The following is a 19,987-nucleotide window of genomic DNA, read 5'->3' as shown; positions in this document are numbered from 1 at the left end:
GAATGAAGAAATCCCGTCGTCTCCTGATAGTGTGCTTTATTTCTCTGTCTTCACTACAAACACTCACAGTGTCGCTGCTGAACACTGTTGGTAATTCAGTCTTTCAGGAGCTTCAGAGCTTCAATCTGCTGCCTTGATCTCTAGAAAATCTCCATCAGCATCTCTTCTTCTGAAATGATGCTCTTTTATGCTTTATTAGGTCTCCACGAGCTTTATATGACAGGAGCAACACACCAGCCTCTGAGCCGCAGCTCTCGCTGAAATATCTCCAGAAATCAACATTCACTTTTCATCTGTTCACAAATATACATCAATATACAGTGGTGTGAAAAAGTGTTTGCCCCCTTCCTGACTTTTTTATTTTTTTGCATGTTTGTCACGCTTTAATATTTCAGATCATCAAACAAAGATAACACAAGTAAACACAACATGTATGGCGCTATTAAATTATCCTTTGCTCTCAAATATTCAGTGCTCTCTTATGAACTGATTCTCCTCTCGCTCAGATATTGTGTGTGAACTCAAACTGTGTCCTGTGCGCTCGTGAATCTCTCCCTGCTCTTGCAGAAATGAATTTGCTTCTGGGTTAAATGCTGAAAAACGCTCAAAAGTTATCAACCAATCAGAAGAGACGAATGATCCATGAAAATGCTACGTGGAATCTTATTGGTTCAGAAATGAGTCATTTTCTGATCTTGTTTCAATAAAAGAGAAACTTGAATTCATGATCCCTTTAAAGGCTGAGGTTTATTATACACAACTTTTGTCAACTCATAGCCTGGAAAGTTGTTTCTAAACTCTTGTGTCTCCGTCTCCCTCACACCCTTAGGCTAACTCAGGGAAGAAACATTCAGCACAGACCCAGCAGAGTTTAGCTTTATTCAGCACATGCTTCTTTACCAGATTCTTAAATAGTTTTCAGCACTATATAGGCTGCAGTATCAAACATTCATTTACATTCATTTGAATAGGAAATATACACATGATACATTTAAAATGTCTGATTCTTCAAGCACAGCTGCAGCTGAATATGAGTTTTCATTTTTATTTGATACTTTTGTACAAAGATTTTCTAAATCCCTGACTGATGTAAATAATGCTTTTTACATCAGTCAGTATATTTCAGTCATGCATGATCCATGTTGTATTTCTTCCGGATGGCTGGAGGTTGTATACAAAAGCCATACAGGTCAGCCAATGTGGTTTCTTTTGGTAACAAATAAATACTTTGAGAAAATTGCACAGGTTCTTTTTGATTCAGACGAAGCTTTCCTCCATGTTGGAGCACAACAGGAACGAGTCCACCAGTCTGGGCTTGATCAGCTGTTGATGGTCAGCAGGTCCGATACTGTCCGGACATTCAGCCGCAAGCCTCCTCAAAGCAGCCTGTCAAACCATATACGTAATGATGAAAAGAAGTGTATTCAAGAGTGCTATTAGTATACTTACTTTAAACTAAAGAATATGAAAGTATACTTTCAGTCTTTTTATGTACTTCTCAGAAATATATTTAAGTATACTTGACTTATACTGACAGTAAGGTCTCAGTATATTTGGCCTGTACTTGTTTTGATTGAGATATACTTAAAAGTATAATGAAGTATTCTAAGTGTACTTGGCTTGTAGTTGTGACCCAAAATTAATAAAAAAAAAATAAATAAATAAAAATTGAGTGTTCATCAGAGTGGTCAAAGACCTAAGGACTTTTGTCGCACTTGAACTTGGCATATAACGGGGAAATGTTTATTTTTTAAATTTCTTCAAATAAAAATCTATCGGTCACAATGCAGACTGACACAGATATGGTTAGATTTGAACACATTTACAATGCAGAACAACCTTTTTATTCTGAATTAAAATCAGCATTTTCAAATCAATATTCGTCAAGGTTTTCCCTGCTGTCCACCTTACTAACTTGAATCTGGCAATTCAGTATATAAAGAAAAACCTAAAAAAGGTGAATTTAAACTAAAAATGCTAAAACTTTACCAAAACAATAATTTTATAATGTCTAAATAGACACCTGGATGCACACTGAAGAAATAAACTGAAAAAGGCCCCAGGAGATCAATTCATAAAGAGCTATAAAGCCATCTAGTGGCAAGAGTCATGAAATACCATGTCATATTATGTTTTTTCCACAAGAGGTCGACAGAGACACCCAATGTGAGATTATTGAATTAATTACATAAATTTACTTTTTACTGAGATTACTGAATTAAAAGTGTTATGCATGAAATGGAGAGTTATTTTGAATTTAAGTTGAAAGAATGTGAAGAATGTGCTTTCATTATATTTATTATATTATTTATTGATAAAATCTAGTAGTTTAAAGGTAAATTAAAAAAAATGCATTAAAAAGTAGAATAAAATATTATCAAAATGAAATGAAAAAAGGTAGAATTTTAGGGCTTGGGGTCATTTTGACCCGCGAGAGAATGAGGTTATAATTTGCGAGGAGAGGATGAAGGTTAAATACTTTTTCATATAGTTTTACAAACTGTAAAACTTCCATTAGTTGTAAATATTTTAGGGATGCACCGAAATTTCGGCCGCTGAAAAAAATGTCATAAAATGTGTAAACTATCAATATCAGTTCACATGTAGTACAGATGCAGTACAAAGTTTACTAGTGTTACACTTAAAGTATAGCCTACTTGAAAGTATACTTCTATACACTTAAAAAAGTGTGCCATTGTAGTCCCAAGCAGTACTAAAATTATACACTTATAAGTATACTACTAGTAAATTGATATTAGTATATGTACTACATAATATATACTTATATGCTTAAAGAAGGACTCAGTAGAACTTCAATTACACAGTTTGGAAGTTAGTCGGGCTGACACCAACAACAAACGTCGAACCAATCAACATCAGGGGTGTTTGACGGTCGAGGAGAGAGAACGAGTAAGAGGGAGATTTGAAAATAAGAAAAAAATGCAGAATGAGAGATGGGACAATACAAAAGAGCTCAAAAGAATATCACTGGAAGGTTTATGACTGGGCAAGTGCTTTAGGACAACAGCGTTTTTCAAAATCTACTGATCCCACCTTTAACTACACTTAATAAAATGAACTTGAAGTATACTTATTTTTTGTAAGGGTAACAACACATCCTCCAGTTCTGCTGAATGTGTTTTCTGTTATTAGGATTGTATGGCTCTGGTCATGTTCAGGGATGCTAAGAAAGTTCAAAATTCATCTTTCCACATTACATTTAAGCGGTTTGTTTAAACCTTCCTTTTAGGTACAGTTTACATTAACAATGATTGATTTGAAGAACAGCTGTATTTAATTGGACAGATCACTCATCTGCTTAACTCTACAGCCTTCTGGGATTTGACTTCTGATAACTGATAACACGGTCATGCAGGAATACTGAAGAATACTTGTGTATTTGAATAGCAACATATTTCTGCTCAGAATGAATATTAGTACAATTTTACACATGAAATAAAAAAAAGTTACCAGACAGGCCACGAGTACTGAATCACTGTTGTTCCTTTCGGCTGGAGAGCGACACAACTCAATGAGACGAGGAACAGCTGAGGAGAAGATACAAGATTACCATCTGCAGTCTGACAAACCTAAAGATCAGGCCACAGCTTTAATAATCTCTTAATTGATAAGATACTAAACGCTAAAGAGATGCTGAGCATTATTTACTGTATGTTGTCTATGTACAGTATTTAATTTACATGTGGTTCCTCTGTGTGAACTTCAGACATCCACTCTAGCTAAGATCTGTTTTCCTCTCAGATAAGCCTGTGTAGTATTTGACACTTGCTTTGAGTTGTGTAACGGTATCAGGTCTAGTTGTTTTGAGCATCACTAAAGAGTTTTTCTCGTACCCCGGAGCTGTATGGCGGTCTGAGCGACCAGCGGGTCTCTGCTGAGACGAGCCAGTGTGACGGCAGCTTTCTGTTGAACACGCTCGCATGCGGCGCCCTCCGATGGACTGGAGGACGAGGGCTTCTCGTTCAGCAACACCAGCAGCTGCTCGATTCCTGAACACAGCATGTGTAACTCTCAGATGTTGTAGGACAGATAAAAACACTGACGGGTGATGTTTAGCGCACATACCCTTCTCCTCCAGGACATCTGCAGTGCATTGCTCCAGAACCGACAGATTGGCAAGGATCGTCACAACCTGTCAGGATTGAAGCATCGTGTCATGTTCGTAACTAAACTGTGAGATGTGCAATGTGAGATGACATTTTATTAATGGAACCAAATTAACTCCTTTAATCGACAGCCCTAGTTTTAGCACAACACAGAACCAGTTCATTCAGGAAGAGGAACAGATCTGTGAAGGATAACTGCAGTAAACACTGTCTCTTCAGTTGACTGCTGTGCCTGTGAATGGAGAGATCAGCACCTGGTCTTTGGAGTACGGCGTGTCGACGCGCTGCCGGTCTCTGCAGGCCTGCAGCAGGATGTGAACGGCGTTGAGCTGCAGGAGGATTTCACAGGCCATGCTGTCGAAGAATGTGATGTTCGCCAGCGCTGCTGAGGCCAACAGAAACACTTCGCCGCAGGACGCGCTCTCACACAGACCTGCAGACACACAAGAGGAGCGCTGAACTACCTGAAACCCAGCAGCTCCATCACGGCTTCAGTTTCAGAGTTAATGGATCATTGAAATAAATCAAACTTCTCTATGTAATTTAAAACCAAGGCATTCATCTCCAAAACACATTTCCAAGGCAAAACATATTACACCGACATGTGACGCTTCACAGATTTGACTTGGAGTGTCATGCCTTCAGCAAAATGATCCTGTAGCAGGGATGGGCAAACTCGGTCCACTGTCCTGCAGAGTTTAGCTCCAACCCTGATAGACTCACCTTTCTGTAGCTTTCTAGTAATCCCGAAGGCATTGATTAGCTGGTTCAGGTGTGTTTGATTAGGGTTGGAGCTGAACTCTGCAGGGAAGTGTCCCTCCAGGACGAGTTTGCCCATCCCTGTCCTATAGCATATGTACCCTGACAAAAACCAAGACAAAATATGCTCAAAAGAGGAACAAGTGGTGTGAAGTGCAAATGAGCTGATGAAAAATCAAAGCGAGATGGAGCAGACATCTTCCTCAATCTACTCAATTTGAAAAACATTCCTCGTTTTGGAATTCTTGGATCACCAGCAGAATGACTTCTGTCAAGACAAACATGGACAACACTCCCAAACTGACAAAAAGCTGCTTGTCCCTTCAGAGAAAAGCCATGTCTCACTCAGAAAACGACCTGCACACGTGTTATCGACAGAAGCTGTCTTATGACAGAACCATCAAGCCTGTCTGTGCCCTTCTGAAAGGTGAAGTGGTCAGGTTACAAACTCCTCAAGGGTACAACAAAGTAAGAAGCAAAGAAAAATCATCTGCAGGAAACCAAGATTTTTCGTGGTCGAATCAGATCACAGACACATTTTGATGAGTTCAACCCTACAGATCACCAGGACCAGATCAAAAATGTCCTCTCAAACCACATCTACTGACTCTGAAGTAACAGCAGAGGTCACTGTACCTGTCGAGGAATCAGAGAAAAGCTCTAGGTCACTCGATCAGGTGGAAGCATGACCAAACCCAAAGTATCTCCAGTGAACTGCTTAGACATGGTTAAACATTTGTAAGAGACTGTCAACTCATTTAAAGTGAGATGTTTTGAGTTTATTAAATGTGACAGTTTAAGTGTCAATATTTCGTCATACATGCTTTGAGTTAATGTAGATTAACCATAGGATATTTTTTAGATATATGACGAGATCACATGCTATAAGATCTCGTGCGGTTAAAATGTGACAGCGTCAAGGGAACAGAGGATGAAGTTTGTTTTCTGGGGCAGCAACGGAGTTGTGCACGTATGTTTGTTTGTTTGTTCCCGGGATTTCGGTAATGGATACTTTGTAAACAAGTCCCAGTTCGCTCTGGATTTGCAGATCACGGGCGGTGAGTAAAGCTGCATCAGATGTCTGTGTTTTGTTGGCAATTGGCGCACAAGTGCATATAATGTAAACAACACAAACGTTTTGTTCTTTTTTTTGTATAATGATGTCCAGCTAGCAGACGATCTCCCCAAAAGCTGCACACGCTCGTGACTCTTTAGCTCCGCTCACAGCACTGACGGCAGACACGCCTCCAGGAGCTCAGCTTTTTTCGGAAAGACTCGGTTTAGCATATCTATCCGTTATAAATATAATAAAACTAAAGACTTTTGGGAGATATGAAGGATGCAGTATTACTCTATATACACTCAAGATTAACATGAAACTGTGTGTCCCTCCCTCCATACTGGAACCAGACGACCATTCAACAAAAGCTCCCACACAACCAGTCTCCCCCCCCCCCCCTAAAAACCAAATCCATAATGCAAAACAAAAATATAAAGTTAGATCAATTATCAAACACCCATTTACACTCTAACACTTATGCTAAAAATAACATCCATGCAGAAACTCTGGAACCAATCCCCCTAACCCTTTTAACTCACCCACAAACCATCTTCATCCCCAGCAATCCGGATCCTGAAAGCAATTTAAGGTGATAGAGAAAAATAGTAGAGAGCAAAGGGAAAATAGACCACATTGAGAATCAACCATTACGCGACCGCATCAGATGCGCAAGATAACGCATCGGCCATAACATTATCAACTCCTCTGACATATTGAATCTTCAAGTTATACGGTTGTAAAAATAAAACCCACTGCATCAAACGTTGATTTGGACTTTGTAACGAATGCAAAAATGTCAGAGGATTATGATCAGAGTACACCAACACCTCTGTGCCTCCCCCCACATAGACATCAAAATGCTGGAGCGCCCAGATCATAGCCAAAGCTTCCTTTTCGGTTACTGAATAATTTCGCTGATGTACATTAAATTTTCGTGAAAAGAAGCATACAGGATGATCCACTCTGTCTTGATCTGACTGTAATAAAACTGCCCCAGCACCTACCTGACTTGTGTCCACCTGAATTTTAAAAGGACGCTCAAACTGGGGTGCCACAAGGACTGGGGATGTCAACAATAACAATTTCACATTGTCAAAAGCTCTCTGACAATTCAAAGTCCATTTGAATTTCGTAGATCCTTTTAACATATCTGTCAAGGGAGAGGCAACAGTGGAAAAATTAGGACAAAAGCTCCGATAGTAACCAGCGAGCCCTAAGAAACGCATCAGCTCCTTTTTGGTCGATGGAGGAGTAAACGTACTTTATCCTGTCCCACCTCCTTTCCCAAGTACCTCACTGTGGCCTGGGCAAACTCACATTTTGACAAATTGACGGTAAGGCGCGCTTCAACCAACTGCTCAAACAATGCCCGTAAACGCTGCAGATGCTGTCCCCAATTGTCACTAAATATAATAACGTTGTTTAAATAGACGGCACAACCATCCAAACCCAAAACCACCCAATTCATTAATCTCTGGAAGGTTGCCGGTGCATTTTGCAACCCAAAACTCATAACAGAGTATGAGTATAATCCTGATTGCATGATAAAAGCGCTTACCTCTTGGGCACGTTTGGTTAACGGCAGGGACGGACTGGGACTAAAAAACGGCCCTGGACTTTGACTAGGCCCAGCCCAAAGCAGTCGGCGCGCGGAAGCTCAACCTTAATAAACAAATGATGGAATGGATTTAAAAAACAAACAAACAAACAAACAAAAAAACAGGTTTTATTCCAAGATAGCATGGAATACATTATATATATATATATATTATACAAGATGTGTATATATATTATACAATCTATTCCATGCTGTTTTAAAATGAATTTATTACTTAATAATCTTAATTAATTTATGCAGTAATTAATCTTACTGCACAAATAATAATACCACATCTAAATGAAAATACACCATTACAAATGTAGCTTCTGTATTCAAAATTTTCAATGTTTCTTAATATTAGCTACTGCATGTGGTCAGTTATTTTGCGACATTTAGCGGCTTCAGTATCTAAATTCAGCATTTTTTTTTTCTCTCGCCTTCTCAGCCCCACCCTTTTCTTTCCGTTTTTTACCCCCGGCCGCGTTATGCATATTGTTTGATTGTTTCTATGCTTCTTCTATCTAACGTCTTTGCTGTTGGTTTCTTCCTACTCTTCCACTTCTTCTTCTCCTTACTTGGCGGCCACGGCCAGTGCAGCTGACATCCAACCAGTGTGCAGTGTGAAACACTGGAGTACTGGCCGTTCTGTGATTCTCCAGATCACACAGATGGCCAGTCCGCCCCTGGTTAACGGCACTTGGCAGTACCCTATAGGAGGTCCAGCTTACTCACGAACTTGGATGCACCAACTTGGTCAACGCAGTCTTCCATACGAGGAAGAGGAAATGCATCGGGCCTAGTTATTTTATTTAACTTACGATAATCAGTACAGAATCTATATGCGATGCCCAGCTATAAAACAAATGTTGGGCTATGCCATTATCAAGCATATACTGGACTTCAGATTCTAATACTTTTTGTTTCTCAACCAGGACCCAATAAAAACGCTGCCGAATTGGCTGTGCATCACCAACGTCCACATCATGATGGATCAGATGCATGTGTGTGACGGCTCATCTCCAAACAAACTGGGGAATTCGGTCACTAAATGAATTAATTCGGACTATGTCCATCAGACAGATGTTGTAACAAATGTTGTTAACAAATTCCCAAGCGTTTCAGAATTACTCAGACGTGGCAACAGCTCACTGTCTCCAGGTGCCTTAACACCCTCACCCTCCCAAGGAGAATACAGAGGCTCCTCTGGTACTGTGGCAGCAACGGAAATGGGACATATCTTTATCTCAGTACTGCGAGAAAAATATGGTTTAAGCAAATTAGCATGACAAAGCTGGTTAGCTTTCTTTTGATCAGGAGTGGCAATTACATAATCATGTTGCGAAACCCTCCGTATCACCGTATATGGACCAGAAAATTTTGCACAAAACGGAGATCCAGTATGAGGCAACAGTACCAATACTTGATTGCCCAGACTAAAAACACGGTTCTTTGCCCTTTAATTCGTCTTACAACACTGCAAGTGGTCCCTGTACCGTGTGACCGAAAACTAACTCATTTGGACTGAACCTCAAACTCTCCTGTGTCACCTCCCGAGCCGCGAGCATTAACCAAGGCAACCCGTCTTCCCAATCCCTGTTCAATTCAACACAGTAAGCATGTAACAGCGACTTCAGGCACTGATGAAAACGTTCCAACGCCCCTTGGCTCTGAGGATGGTACGCGCTCGACTGGTTGTGTTTTACCCCAAGCCATTTCAGAATCTCCGCAAACATTCCAGACATAAAATTGGTACCTCGATCACTCTGAACAATCTTCTGTATACCAAAAATAGAAATAAACTGCGTTAAAGCTTTAACCACAGCCCTAGTAGTGATCTTATGCAAAGGATATGCCATGGGATAACAAGTTGTTTGACACATAACTGTGAGCAAATACGAATTTCCCGATTTAGACGGAGGCAACGGCCCAACACAGTCAACCAGTATGTGCTTGAAAGGTTGATTTACTATGGGTATCGGACACAGTGGCACAGGCTTTAAAATCTGATTGTGTTTACCCACCACCTGCCAAGTGTGGCAAGTTTTAATAAATGCTGCGATATCTTTTTTAAGACGAGGCCAATAAAATTGCAGCAAAACCCGGTGATAAGTTTTTTCATGCCCAAATGGCCCGCCACATCACCATGGGCAGCACCTAATACCGCCTCCTTAAACTGACCAGGCACTACTACCTGAATTATTGCTTCACCACCTGAATCTTCATTTTGATGACTCCACTTTCTCAACAGCAACCCCTCCTGTATAAAGTAGCCATTTGCTATGCTCTCCACCTCCTCCGGCTGCACTACAGCAGTGAACAGAGCTCGTAAAGCAGGATCTTTCTGCTGCGCAGCTACCAAGTCACTATGAAACACCTCAGGGAATTGACACTCCAATTCATCAGCTTGCTCTTTTAACACTCTGAGGTCTGAGGTATCGCCAGCAATACCACCGCGTTTTTTTTCTTACCAGAGTGAAAGAGACTCAAAATACTCTGTCAATGTTGCACATACAATTAAGGGTTATACACCATTTTAATCTGTTGAATATCTTCTTTTATTTGTGTACACTCAGAGTAAAAACAAATTGTTGTGCTTTTTGTAAAATAAAAAAAACTAACATGATGCGTGATCTCTCGTCTCCCTCTGAACAAAGTCCAATCTGATAGTTCTCAGAAAATGACTGTAACTTAGTGAATACTAATCACAAAAAAATAGACTTATGTCTAAAGAAACTTTGAAATGTCAGGTTTTAAATCGTGCAAGTCAAATCGAAAACAAACATTCTGTGTTTATGTAATCTGTATGAAAAGAGAGCCATGTCAGAAGTCTGTGATTCAGCTCATTATCCTCTAATGCGGCCATGCCCATGGAGCCAGCGCTATTCAGAGGCAAATTCACAGGCAATACTTGTATACATTGTCTCAATCGTGTATTTATTGTCTTGAAAAGTGTTTATCTGGATGTTAAAGCCATGGTTAGCGATCTCTAGAAGTTTTGTGGACTCTAGAAATTTGTGGACTAAAGGTGCACAGAGCGCCCTCCGGCTGCAAGTATGCATTGAAAACACAGTATCCAGCGTTCATAGTGACAACAATAAATATAGAATAAATATAGCTGCAAGCAGCAATTCGGGGCCAAGCCCCAGAAGGGGCAGTAGCGCAATACGGAGCAGGTAGAGCAAAAACAGCAGAAATTGAATGTTCATGCAGAACAGCTGGTTCAGAAGGACAGGTGGAAATGAAATGAAAATCAATAGAAGTTCAGATGAGAATGAACACAGAATGAACTAAAAATACTTGTATCTAATTCAAGAGGAATAAATATTAGTACAATGCTTATTTGGATAAAAAAGGAATCAAAATGACTCATTACACACAATTGAATAATGACCACCCAACACGGGATTCGAACCCACGACCTCCAGGTTCAGCGTCCATTGCACATCTCATTGCACCACTGTGAAGGTGAATATTGGCACAAATGCCGAAGTTCATTAGTTCATGTGAAAATGAACTTAAAATGAAGAATTTTAATAAAACTGCACTGAATGTTATATTTAATAACTTTACTTTAGATCATTCTGCAGCTCATCATGCTGTAGCGCAATACAGAGCAGGAAGAGGAAAAACAGCAGAAAATGAACAAACATGAAACAGCTGGTTCAGAATTATGGGCGAGAATGATCTCAGAATGTACAGAAGCTTAGATGAAAATGAACACAGCATGAAACAAAAAGCATTTATTTCTAATCCAAGAGGCAATAAAGGAATCAAAACACACTTTTTCATAAAACCCCTCCACACGGGATTCGAACCCGCTATCTTTGGGTACTGGGCTCTTCAGGTACCTGGCTTTACACATTGAGCTACTTCATGACACATATTCAACCTGCCGTGGAAGAAACCTTTTAGTGTAAGAAAGAATTTACAAAAAAAAGCATATTAGCATGCTAAGCTAACTTAATGCTAATGAAGCTCATGGCTAACTTGATAGCTGAAGAGCCATATTAAAAAGAATGACAACTGGTTAGCATGCTAAGCAATTAGCATGCTAAGCTAACTAGCATAAGACAACAAACACAAGCAAGGTCACAATCAGAGATGAATATCTCGGGAACAGTAGCGAATATCAAAATTCCATTCAGTCATTTCTATGCGGCTCGGTCCAAAGATCATCTGAGCTGATTTTGGACAAAATTGGACAAAAATTGTAGGAGGAGTAGCGAAAAAACTGTTTTACATTTATTTCAATATGGCGGACAGGTACATTTAAGGAAAATGACAAATGACACATCATCGGAATCGGCATAAGCCAGGGAATAAAATGACATAAAGCATACACATTTTGGAAAGTGTTTTCAAAAGTTATAAGCATTTTTGGAAAAAAACATTATATCTGTGGAACAGTAGGTCTGAAACTTCTCAGGTACCTTCAGGACATTCTCAAGGTCATACGTACCAATTTTTGTGAAGATATGTCAAATTGTTTAAAAGATATTGCAATTTATGACAAAATTCAAAATGGCGGACACGTGATTCATCCAATATTGAAAGAATCGGTATCGTCGGATTCGGCATGATCCAAGGAATCCATAGACACCAATATCTTGATTTTCTGACAAACTGTTCAAAAGTTATTGGCCAAAATAGCCATTTTTCATATCTCATGACCTGTAGGTGGCGCTGTTCCCAAGTTTGGCATGGACCCTCAGATCATGGTCCTGATGAAGCGTACCAATTTTTGTTTCGATTGCTCAAAGTTTGGCCGAGATACAGCCTCTATACTAATTTCGGGTCGACCTCGTTACCTTCGTGACATTATAACTTTTGAACAAAGATGAATTAAAAAAATCTGTTCAGTTATTTCTATGCGGCTCAGTCCAAAGATCATCTGATCAAAATTCGTACAAAATTGGACAGAATTTGAAGGAGGAGTAGCGAAAAAACGGAATACTGTACTTTTCAAAATGGCCGCTACTGTTATGGGCGGAGACTTAATGTAAGATGTTGAGTAGCATCAGCATAATGAGATGAATCAGATGTACTAAATTACATTTTTCTAGAGCAAAAGGTTCAAAAGTTATAACCTTTAGAATAGTGAAATTTTGAACTGGTGGTGGCGCTATAGAGTTGGTTCTAGAGACTCCAAATTTGGTCCATTCACTATTCATGAGCATCTCTACAATTGTGCCAAATTTCATCATTTTCTCATGTTCCGTTGATAGGGCTGCCATAGACTCCCATTCGGGAGGAAGAATAATAATAATAAAAGGGAAAACGTACAATTACAATAGGGGCTACAGCCCCTTTGGGGCTTGGCCCCTAATAATAAAAGGGAAAACGTACAATTACAATAGGGGCTACAGCCCCTTTGGGGCTTGGCCCCTAATGAAAATCAATAGAAGTTCAGAGAATGAACACGGAATGAACTAAAATACTTGTATCTCATTGAAGAGGAATAAAGATTAGCACAATCCTTATTTGGATAAAAAAGGTATCAAAATGACTCATTACACACAATTGTATAAAGGAACCCCACACGAGATTTGAATCCACGACCTCCGGGTCCAAGGTCCATTTCTCATCTCATTGCACCACTGTGCAAGTGAATGTTTCCACACCTGCCGAAGTTTATTAGTTCATGTGAAAATGAACTCAAAATGAAGAATTCTTATAAAGCTGCACTTTAGATCATTCTGCAGCTCATCATGCTGTAGTGCAATACAGAGCAGGAAGAGGAAAAACAGCAGAAAATGAACAAACATGAAACAGCTGGTTCAGAATTACGGTCAAGAATGAACTCAGAATGTACATAAGCTTAGATGAAAATGAACACAGCATGAAACAAAAAGCATTTATTTCTAATCCAAGAGGCAGTAAAGGAATCAAAACACACTATTTTATAAAACCGCTCCACCTGGGATTCGAACCCACTAACTTCGGATACAGGGCTCTTCAGATAACTGGCTTTATACATTGAGCTACTTGAGGATGCACATTCAACAGACTGTGGAAGAAACCTTTTAGTCTAACAAAGAATTCACAAAAAAAGCATTACTTAGCATGCTAACCATATTAGCATGCTAAGCTAACTTAATGCTAATGAAGCTCATGGTTAACTTGATAACTGAAGAGCCACATTAAAGAGAATGACAACTGGTTAGCATGCTAAGCAATTAGCATGCTAAGCTAACTAGCATAAGACAACAAACACAAGCAAGGTCACATTCAGAGATGAATATCTTGGGAATGGTAGCGAATATCAAAAATCCGTTCAGTCATTTCTGTGCGGCTCGGTCCAAAGATCATCTGAGCTGATTTTGGACAAAATTGACCAAAATTTGTGGGAGGAGTAGCGAAAAAACTGTTTTTGATTTAATTCAATATGGCAGACAGGTACATTTAAGGAAAATGACAAATGACACATCGTCGGAATCGGCATAAGCCAGGGAATAAAATGACATAAAGCATACACATTTTGGAAAGTGTTTTCAAAAGTTATAAGTGGTTTTGCAATAATCATTACATCTGTGGAACAGTAGGTGGCGCTGTGTTGAAACTTCTCAGGTACCTTCAGGACCTTCTAAAGGTCATACGTACCAATTTGTGTGAAGATATGTCAAATTGTTTAAAAGTTATTGCAATTTATGACAAAATTCAAAATGGCGGACACGTGGTTCATCCGATGTTGACGAATTCGATATCCTCGGATTCGGCATGGCACAGGGAATCCATAGACACCAAGATCTTGATTTTCTAATAAAGTGTTCAAAAGTTATTGGCCAAAATAGCCATTTTTCAGATCTCATGACCTCTAGGTGGCGCTGTTCCCAAATTTGGCATGGAACCTCAGATCATGGTCTTGATCAAGTGTACCAATTTTAGTTTCGATTGCTCAAAGTTTGGCCGAGATACAGCCTCTATAGCAATTTTGGGTCAACCTCGTTAACTTCGTGACATCATAACTTTTGAACAAAGATGAATAAAAAAAATCTGTTCAGTCATTTCTGTGCGGCTCAGACCAAAGATCACCTGATCAAAGTTTGGACAAAATTGGACAAATTTTGAAGGAGGAGAAGCGAAAAAAACAAATACTGTACTTTTCAAAATGGCCGCTACTGTAATGGGTGGAGACTTAATGTAAGAAGTTGAATAGCATCAGCATGAAGAGACGAATCAGATGAACTAAATTTAATTTTTCTATGACAAAGAGTTCAAATGTTAAAACCGTTAGAATGTTGAAATTTTGAACTGGTGGTGGCGCTATAGTTGGTATAGTTGGTTCTAGAGACTCCAAATTTGGTCCAATCACTATTCATGAGCATCTCTACAACTGTGCCAAATTTCATCATTTTCTCATGTTCCGTTGATAGGGCTGCCATAGACTCCCATTCGGGAGGAAGAATAATAATAATAAAAGGGAAAACGTACAATTACAATAGGGGCTACAGCCCCTTCGGGGCTTGGCCCCTAAATATTACTCCTCTGTATAGAATATTGACATAAACATGTAAGAATCCATCAATATTTCCCCAAATGTGCATGCTTTTAAGCTAAAAGCCTATATGAAATGCCATAGAGGTTACATAATTGTTCAGACACTTTGCATCACAGAAATGCATTATATTTTAAAGAATATAATAAAATACCATTATTTTAAATTGAGCTGAGACATGATTACAGAGGGTTTTTTTCACAGCCTACCTGACTGAAAGGCCTCATTAATATGCAAGTCATTTCAGGTCATTATTATGTGATTCTTTTGTCTTTTCATGTGTAAATGACCCATTATTCATGATGATTCACGCCTCCACGCATACTGTGTTTCTTGACAAAAAGTGTCTTACAAAAACTAAATCAATATATTGTTTTATATGAAGGAGTAGGCAGCATAATATTTATATAATTTGAAGCAAAAACTCTAGTCTACAACCTCCAATACCCAGAAGTCTTGTGAACACAGATTTAATATACTTTTTTTGGCCTTATTTCAGTGACTTAAGTTTTTTGTTTTTTCAATAACCACGCATAAACATATTCCTTCAAAAACACAAACATGTACATACATGTTCCTTACATATTATGGTAGCCTAGTTTGTGCTGAATACAGTGTAATGATACTTGTGTCATTAATGTGTTTATGAACAACTGAAAAAAGCACAAATGTCAGGGCATGTCAAAACTTCTCCAGGCCCCAAATCAGCCTCAGACTCCAGAGGGTTAATGGAATAAACGAAAGTACAGGTGGAGGAACAACATCTCTCCACACTCAGCCCCCTGCCAAATTATTCCCCAAAATTACAGAAACACCATTCACAGGCAATGATGGACGCACTCCAAATGTTACCTCTCCTTCGACCAAATCAGATTTTAGGTTAACTTTGTGCAATGGAACTGACAAGGTCTGCAGCCCTATCCCCCTTATCAATGCATTTTCCCCCACACTTGAGGCAGCAGAAAAAGGCAGAAAAGACTCTAAAATGAATTATTCAGATGACCCAGTATCTCTCAGGATCTTAACTGGTACTTTGTCAATACCATCAAGACACAAAACCGTCAGTAATAAATGGAGCATAATCAGAATCGGTCTCAAGAGTTTTTAATTCAACAGAGTCGGGGAGCACTTCCAAATTTACTGAAGCAGACAATGTCTCCACTAATAATGCAGGAGCAGAATTGACCTTTTTACTTCGCAATCTCAGTTTGCATGCCAGCATCAACAAATCCACTTTTATGGGTTAAAATAAATTCATCCGCCAATACCGTGGCTTCGGCAACGATATTGGGTTTATTTTCATTGATATACGTAGCAATGTTGTCAGTAACGATGTTTCTAAATTTCTCCAATAGAATCAAATCTTGCAACTCCTCAAAAGTACTTACATTCGACGCAGCGCTCTACTGATCAAAATGCACAGTCAGCTCCCTTCCCACTTCTACATGGGTTTGCCGATCTCCTTTTCGCCAATTCCTGAAGCGCTGGCGATATGCTTCTGGAACCAATTCATACACCTTCAGAATGGTAGACTGAATAATAATCTTTTCGATCCTCCACCGTAAGTGCCATATAAGCCTCTTGTGCTCTCCCTGTAATGACACTTTGAAGCATCACTACACGATCCATAACAGGTCAATTACGTTCCTCCGCAATACTCTCAAACAAGGAGAAAAAAACATCGGGTCGCATTTATTAAATTTTGGGAGCAACTTTAAGTTACATACCACATCGAATGCACGCAAAAAACTTTAATTCAGAGGTGCACCTTCAGGAGCTAATTTACCTTCACCGATCAGTTTTAACCGGTGAACTTGTAACTCAAATTCCCTTGACAACTTTTCGGATTCCAACTGCTGAGCATGTTTAAGCTGTAATAATTCAATTTTGCGTCATTTAAGCATATCGTCCATTTTTAATCTTTCCAATTCAAATTCACGGTCTTTAACTACCTTAGCCATCTCTCGATCATGTATTTGCTGCATTTCAAAAATCTCTTTTTTTTTGATCAAACGATAAACCTGAAAATATATCCATGTGTTCCTTCACCTTCCCGAAATCCGAAACGGACAAAATATTTTTCTCACTCAACTTCGCTTTCAAAGCCGTTTTTAACTCATTCTTTTTCGAGCATTTATCTAATTCTGTAATCTCATAATGTTCCACAAGTTCCCACAATTGCCCTTTATCTAACGAATTTAATAATCCCTCATACGGAGCTTTAATAAAATCTCCAATGCATGGCATTCTTAAATTTCCAATTCACAAATTCACAGGCACACAAAAATAAATATGGTCAATACAGATGAGAAATAATTCATAATTCCCCTTGCTACACTACACCCATACCTCCCCACTATACTTCCTAAACCTAATCTTCATGCAACTCCCCAGAGTCGAGCGCTTTTGAGCACAAATACCGCTGGCCGAGAAGTGAGCAAATCTGCCCAATCCACAAACCATGGCCATGTACTCAACCCAGGAGTCTGCACAAAAATAAAAAACAAAAACAACAAACCAACGCTAAGCGTTGCTAAAGCCTAACAGGGGAATGAATCAAATCTCATCTTGTAATCTACCCACACTTACCTATGAAAATGTGAACAAACTGCTTTGATTGTTGCGTCCGTCTCCTACCATTACTGATTTCTTTATCCCAACACAATTAAATTAATCAAACAAAAATCACAGTAAACATGATTAACGCATTCGTTTTAAATTTATGGACAAGCCCCCATTTGTTACAGCCGGCTCTTAGGCTGCAACAAGTAGGAGACTAGACATTTCTTTGCAGAAACATTTAATTTACACAAGAAAGACATAAATATAACAGAAATAAAGAAGCGTTTTAGGGCCAGGCAGGACACGTAACGCAGGCCATCAAGCGCCATACTGGAACCAGACGACCATTCAACAAAAGCTCCCACACAACCAGTCTCAGTGGCATTTAACTCCACATCCAACAAGTGTCAGGTGTGTCGGCCACGCCCCCTCCAGACGGCACCTAAGAATCACACACACCCAACAGACGCACAGCATGAAAAAATTAATGTCTTGCCTTGCAGCATGCATGCTCAGCACCACCACTCCCTATTCACAGAACATGCGTGATCGTGAAAGCGAAAGTAAAATGCGAGCATTCAGACACAATTTCAATACCCTGCATTTTGAAAGCGGCTCCCTGATGCGTACAAATAACATGAAAGCGATCTTAGGCTAGCTGTGCAGTGGTAACCATCTCTTAGATTTGGTCTTGCACTTTGGATATTGAGCACTTTGATTATTGTTTGCACTTAATAAGACTAAGAAAACTGTGTTATTCATTTTTATTTATACTGTTTTTATTCCTATAATCTCTTTGTGAAAGGAGTTCAGTTAGGAGGTCAAAGGTTGTAGAAGCTCATAAATCATGTACAGTAAGATCTGAAGGGACTGAAATCATACAGAAGAGAAGTCAGTCAGTTGAGTTTGTGGTGAAACCTTTTACTGTGCTTGAGTATTGTTGTCTTTTACTGCATATGATAATTCATACTCAGAAAGTAGAACTGAAATGACATTCATTACAAGATGATTAGTTAAATATTTCAAATACACCTGCAGACTATTTTTCCAGTCATGAATTTCATCGAGGATTTTAAAAATACTGTGTCTCGTCTCGTGAGCTCACTGTCTCACAGCCCTAATATTTATGTTGTTATAAACTGATGAAAGAGCATTGATTATATGTGTTTTGTCATGTCCTATCCTGTCATTTCTCAGCTGTGAACGTCTGCACCGCTGTCACTCACTGATGAGGGCCGTGACGATGTCCTGCATGCTCTCCAGGAAGCTGGCGAGGTGTTGTGTGGAGCTGTGATGAGGGGAGGTGATCTGAGCCATGACCGCCGCCGCCTCCGCCCGCGTCGCCTCCGCACACGTGCCGTCCGTCAGGATGTCTGCCAGACACAGGATCCCGTCCACCTGACCAACACAGCACACACACCTCTGACCTTCAGCTGCATCATTTCACTGTTTTCCTAAGGTTATTCAGTCTTTCCTGATTGAAAATACAGACGTATGGAGTACAGACATTTATGATTTATGAACTGAATTAAACTCATGCTGAGACGTACAGTAATCTACAGTTTCAGAATGCAGTTGTGCTCATATAATCTATCACCACACAGTGGCGCTGTCACACAGACTGAGACAGGATAATAACACACGCTGGCCATGTCAGATACAGTTCAATCCTCTACCTGCTCACAAAATATACGTTTTAAAGACAATTACAGTTTAGTAAAAAAGCACTTAAAAGCTTATAGTTATACTGTATGTTTTGAATTATTTTGGGCTGTCTGATAGCATAACACTGCCTCAAACATCTCTGTCATGATAGCAGTCATTACTATACTATACTCAATTATATTCATAACTTCAGTCGGATACAGTTAAACTAGGCGTTATATTGAGCTGTTATTTTAGTAACATTGAGATTTGATTAATATTTTGATTTTAGAATTTATTTCCCATTTTCATTCTAAATTTAATTCATGTTTTAGTATTTTCTGTGTGTGTGTGTATATATATATATATATATATATACATATATTTATTTTATTTTTTATTTTTTTCAGTTAAAAATTTATTTCAAGAATTAAATTATGGTTTTAGTTTCATTTAACTACAATAACTCTGGTTTGAGGCTAAATAAGTGTTATAATCATCTCTGCTAACATGTGAAAAGAAAAGAGCAGGAAGCTCATGAAATCAGTACAAGCTCGACGTAAACATGTAACAGATAAAGCTGGTGTTTGTGGCGTTCTTTCCCAGCTGGAAGATCTTCAGATAACCAACATCTGTGTCTGCGAGAGTTTATTATCTTCCATCCCCGTCTCTGGACTCGTGAGGAGAATGTGTGTCTCTACATCATGATGTTCTTGGCCAAACCTCTGTGGTCTGTTTAT

General features: G+C 39.2%; 1 protein-coding gene across 2 annotated transcripts in view; it reads right to left on the bottom strand.

Moving 5' to 3' along the window:
* Positions 1 to 746: 746 nt before the first annotated feature.
* Positions 747 to 19,987, bottom strand: part of LOC137015304 (protein inscuteable homolog) — a 44,281-nt gene continuing 25,040 nt past the window's right edge. For both annotated transcript variants that reach the window (XM_067380179.1, XM_067380178.1), the window contains exons 8-13: positions 18,830 to 19,001; positions 4,382 to 4,560; positions 4,087 to 4,153; positions 3,855 to 4,010; positions 3,472 to 3,548; positions 747 to 1,386 (exon numbers count right to left, since the gene is read on the bottom strand). In XM_067380179.1, the coding sequence (XP_067236280.1) occupies positions 1,258 to 1,386; positions 3,472 to 3,548; positions 3,855 to 4,010; positions 4,087 to 4,153; positions 4,382 to 4,560; positions 18,830 to 19,001 (780 nt within the window). In that variant the 3' untranslated portion in view covers positions 747 to 1,257. The remainder of the gene's footprint in view (positions 1,387 to 3,471; positions 3,549 to 3,854; positions 4,011 to 4,086; positions 4,154 to 4,381; positions 4,561 to 18,829; positions 19,002 to 19,987) is intronic.

Source organism: Chanodichthys erythropterus, chromosome 24 (genome assembly GCF_024489055.1).
Source record: "Chanodichthys erythropterus isolate Z2021 chromosome 24, ASM2448905v1, whole genome shotgun sequence".
In the NCBI taxonomy this organism is placed as follows: domain Eukaryota; kingdom Metazoa; phylum Chordata; class Actinopteri; order Cypriniformes; family Xenocyprididae; genus Chanodichthys; species Chanodichthys erythropterus.
The sequence above is the reverse complement of the archived record's forward strand: the minus strand, read 5'-3'. Positions and strand labels throughout refer to the sequence as shown.